The 5000-nt window shown below is 40.8% G+C and overlaps 1 protein-coding gene across 1 annotated transcript in view; it reads left to right on the forward strand.

Annotated features, from left to right (window-relative positions):
• The window catches only part of LOC137627196 (plexin-B-like), a 56868-nt gene that overhangs the window by 1659 nt on the left and 50209 nt on the right, over positions 1–5000 (forward strand). The window contains exon 2 of the mRNA XM_068358275.1: positions 3458–4969. Within this exon, the coding sequence (XP_068214376.1) occupies positions 3458–4969 (1512 nt within the window). The remainder of the gene's footprint in view (positions 1–3457; positions 4970–5000) is intronic.

Genomic DNA, 5000 nt, shown 5'->3' on the forward strand with positions numbered 1-5000 from the left:
GAGGTGAGGAAATTTGTACATCATGAAGTTCACTGATATAAAGGGAAAGATAACAAAGAAATCAATCCATTGTTCACTAATCTTGGGTAGTGTCATAGCCTCTGTACCATGGTCTTCCACTGTTTACGGTTAGAGTAGTCTTACTTGAGGATACACTATTTTATCTTATTCCTCTTCCACTTGTTTTCTTAATTTTTATAGTTTATTTATCAAAGATCCAATTTAATATTATCACTGTTCTTAAAAAATTCTATTTTATTTTGATTGTTCATTACTTTTCTTGTAGTTTATTTATTTCCTTGTTTCTTTCCTGGTGGGGCCCTTGGGCTTATAACATTTTGCCTCTCAAACTAGGGTTGCAGCTTATCTTTATAATAATAATAATAATAATAATAATAATAATAATAATAATAATAATGTAAATAGTTTTTGCAAATACAAAAATCTTTCGATGATCATTTGGAGAAGAGAAGGACCCGACTAATCTCTCTCTCTCTCTCTCCTCTCTCTCTCTCTCTCTCTCTCTCTCGTTGCCTTTCTGTCTGTGAGACACTTCCCGAACTTTTGTGTGCTTCAGGTAAATGGCCCGTAAGATTAGTCAAGAACACGCATAAAATAAATGAGTTGGGAAGAGGGTTGAAAAGAGAGCCGGGCCTCATTATGCATCAAGACTGACACTGGAGATAGTTTGGGCAAAACGGGTGACAGATGGCTGGAAGGGAGGGGGAGGGGGGGATGGTGGAAGTGCCACAAGGTGTCGAGAGATGTAAAATGGAGGAAGCTGGAGGTTTTCATGGAAATTGGCTTGCAGTTTGGTCACAGTAGGACAGCGGGGGTACCACTTGAACATAAAATAGTACAGTTAAAGGACCTCTATGTGAATCAATGCTGCTTTCTTTGAACGTAAGCGTTTCGATTTCAATTGAAATTTAGGAGTTGGAAGTTGATATGTTAAATGTAAACAATGGGGGTACCAATAGAAAATATTATAGTACAGTTAAGGACTATTATGGGAATCAATGCTACTTTGTTTGAACGTAAAGAGCCTCGATTTCAATTGGAATTTTGTATTGGAAATTGATATGTTAAAGGTAATTATGAGTGTTTAGAGTTTTGTACGGGTTAGGAACTATGGCTATTAATTCTTTCATTAATTTTTCATATATAAAGTTTTTACATTATACCTGGAATAGAAATTATGATTCTTGAAGACAAATTATCTCCATCACATATTATCTAAGATTGTTTTCGAGAATACAAAGCTACAACCACCGACACTTTACATTCAATGTTTATTGCTCCGGAATAAATTTTCTAAATATTAAATGTATGTACAGTATGTACTGTCTGTGATATCACATAGACCTTATTCTGCATTTACCCAATTTGATAGGTTTTTTTTATTAAAGATAGTTGCTGGAAACTTATATGACGGAGGCATTATGTTAAAAGCGGTTTTAACATGAATTATTCATTTAGTGTGAGAGAGAGAGAGAGAGAGAGAGAGAGAGAGAGAGAGATTCGTATGGAGGTCAGGGTAAAGGCTGCTGTAAAATATGTTCTGCCTAAAAATGAAGATGAACATTTATGGGCCATAAAACGGAGAGAGAGAGAGAGAGAGAGAGAGAGAGAGAGAGAGAGAGAGTAGAACCCCCTTCCCTGCACCTTGACTAACGCTCATAAAATAACAAGTATGATCCACTTGGTTGAGAGCTGTATAGTGCTAGGCCTTTAGTGAGGTCATAAATGCCTCTATGGGTGTTTACCCATGGATGCCTTATCACCCATAATTCAACCTACTTTTCATCCACTATTTTTTTAATCGTCATCCACTCACTATTTTTTTTTTATCGTCATCCACTTACTATTTTCTGTCGTCATCCACTTACTATTTTTTATTGTCATCCACTTACTATTTTTTATCGTCATCCACGTACTATTTGTTTATCGTCATCCACTTTCTATTTTCTGTCGTCATCCACTGACTATTTTCTGTCGTCATCCACTTACTATTTTTGATCATCATCCACTTATTTTTTTTTTTATCGTTATCCGCTTACTATTTTTTATCGTCATCCACTTACTATTTTTTACCGTCATCCACTTACTATGTTTTATCGTCATCCACTTGCTATTTTTTATCGTCATCCACTTACTATTTGTTTATCGCCATCCACTTACTATTCTTTTTTATCGTCATCCACTTACTATTTGTTTATCGTCATCCACTTACTATTCTTTTTTATCGTCATCCACTTACTATTTTTTATCGTCATCCACTTACTATTTTTTTTTTATCGTCATCCACTTACTATTCTTTTTTATCCTCATCCACCTACTGTTTTTTATCGTCATCCACTTACTATTTCCTATCGTCATCCAGTTACTATTTTTTATCGACATCCACTTACTATTTTTTATCGTCATCCACTCTCGTAATCGTAATTCTGATTCAGTTTTTATTCATCGTATCTTATGTACTTTTTTTTATTTTTTATTTTATTTTTTTTGTCAATGTACGAGAAGGTACAAAATTATCGGATATCTTTATTTTCCTTCATTTCCAAATCGTTCTTTCATGTTCCCATCAATTGCATTTAGTCTAATTTTGTGCACGTTCCAATGAATCTCTCTCTCTCTCTCTCTCTCTCTCTCTCTCTCTCTCTCTCTCTCATACACAAGATTTATATTAATCCTTACCACTTTCGAACCTCATGAAGTATAGAGATATTACCGTAAGTACTCGAAAAAGCATTTAAATTCCTAACTTTCCAATTCTCAACTAATGTAAGCTTTTCCCTCTTTGAGTATTCACACTATATAGTTGTTGCAGTAAGTACTGGCTACATTTGTATTGGTAATGCTTTTGAGATTAAGAGCCCTCTATCACAAGCAAAGAATTGTTTGCGCTGTTCAATATAGTTTTATCAATTGTTTCTATTTTGTATTATCGAATTATGACGTGCTGAAAATTCTGTCTATTATTTACAGACTTGTTAGAATCAGTTGTCAGACTCTATCAGCGGTATTGCACAGTTTTTGTTCTCGCTGTGTTGATAATTATTCTCAACTTTTACTTACTATATGTCAGTTGTTATATGTTTTTTCCATTGAAGTGTTTTCAGAAATACTTTATTAGACTTTATCCACTGTCAATTAAAAGTGGCATTATAAGCTTAATGGTCTCTGCTTTTAACTGTATTTGTACCCATTTCGTTCATTTCTGATGTTGGTAGACATCTTTATCTTTTTATCTTTTCAGGGGAGAGTGGAGCATGGTATCTTTCCTAATTTTCAAGAGATGTCTTTTCCATGTTTATTTTTGGTTTAAGGGAAATATTTTACATCTCTTATTTAGCAATGGCGGCGCATATTCTGTATTTATCAAGAATATAGTTTTACCTCTTGTCTATACTTATTTGTCTCTAATCTTCTTCCCCTTTTCTCTGTTTTCCAGGATGGGCGGGGCCCGGGTGTGCTGTTGGGTGTGGTCGCGGTGAGTGACACCCTGAGTGCCGCCGCCGCCATGGCATCCGTTCTGGCGACGGCGCCCCCGGCACTTGCTGTCAAGGTGGCTCGCCTCTATCTCGTGCTGAGCAGCCTCCATCTCGTTTTGGGTGGCTCCCTGTTGCCCGAAGCTGGCGGTGCCGTACGCCCGCCTAAGGAAGACGTCGTGTCCTCGCCCTGGGACCGGACGGCTGGTAGTGTCGCCCACAATCTAACCCGAGCTGTGGTAGCCCAGTTCACGCCCTCCAACAGCTCGCATAAGCTCACTCATCTGGCACTGGACTCCAGCAAGGATGACATTTATCTCGGGGCCGTCAATCGCCTCTATCAGTTAGACGGGAGGACGTTCTATCCTCTGCACCAAGTCGTAACTGGACCACGGCAGGATTCGCCCTTCTGTCACGCCTCAGGCTGCGGTGACCATGTGAAAAAGGTCCCTACTGATAACTATAACAAACTGCTTGTGGTGGCACCTTCCGTCGATGCAGTAGTGGCTTGCGGATCTGTATCACAAGGTGCCTGCGACAAATACCGTTTGGGGAACCTGTCTGCTCACGAGCATTACATCCCGCGATCAGTCGCTGCTAATAATCCCGATGCATCCACGTTTGCCTTCATAGGACCTGAAAGATACAGCCCATGGCGTGGTTCCGAAGCCCTCTACGTAGGCACAACTTTCACGACTGTTGGGGATTACCGCCATGATGTTCCAGCGATCTCCACCAGAAATCTCCTTGATCTAGACTACGCCGAGTTCTCCTTCGCCAAGCAGTCTCTCCTTCGTATTGATGTTAAACTAAGGGACCACTTTCTCGTTCAGTACGTGTATGGCTTCAACGCCTCTAACTACGTCTACTTCCTGACGGTGCAGAAAAAGTCGCACTTACCCGGTCAAGAGGAATCTGGCTACGTCACTCGCATCTCCAGGTCTTGCATATCCGACTCCAACTACGACTCCTACACGGAAATCACTCTAGAGTGCCACGGCAGTGATGGCACCAACTATAACCTCGTGCAGGACGCTAAACTGGTGAACGCCGGCAGCGACCTGGCTTCCAGCATGGGCCTGAGCGTCGGCGACCCCGTCGTTATGACCGTCTTTTCTCCATCTCAGGGACACACCGCCAAACCTCAGGAGTCATCAGCCGTTTGCGTTTACGCCGTCCACGACATTGAAGCGAAATTTAATGAGAACATCCACATGTGTTTCAATGGCAGCATGAGGTACCGAGGGATGGAATACATCTCGGGGCCCATTCTGGACGGCAAGTGCCCGCAGAAAGGTACCATGGGCAACATCTTGTCCTTCTGTGAGGTCGGTCTCAAGATCTCGGGACCTTCGCCGGTGATGGGTCGAGCCGCCCTTCGCCTGCCGAGGACCTTGGTTACGGGCGTGCAGGCCATTGCAGCTGCAACACATACCGTTGCATTCCTTGGCACCAGCACTGGCACCATCAAAAAGGTAAGGTTTTATCTGTGCTTGAATGATCTTG

This window comes from Palaemon carinicauda, chromosome 35, assembly GCF_036898095.1.
Source record: "Palaemon carinicauda isolate YSFRI2023 chromosome 35, ASM3689809v2, whole genome shotgun sequence".
NCBI lineage: Eukaryota > Metazoa > Arthropoda > Malacostraca > Decapoda > Palaemonidae > Palaemon > Palaemon carinicauda.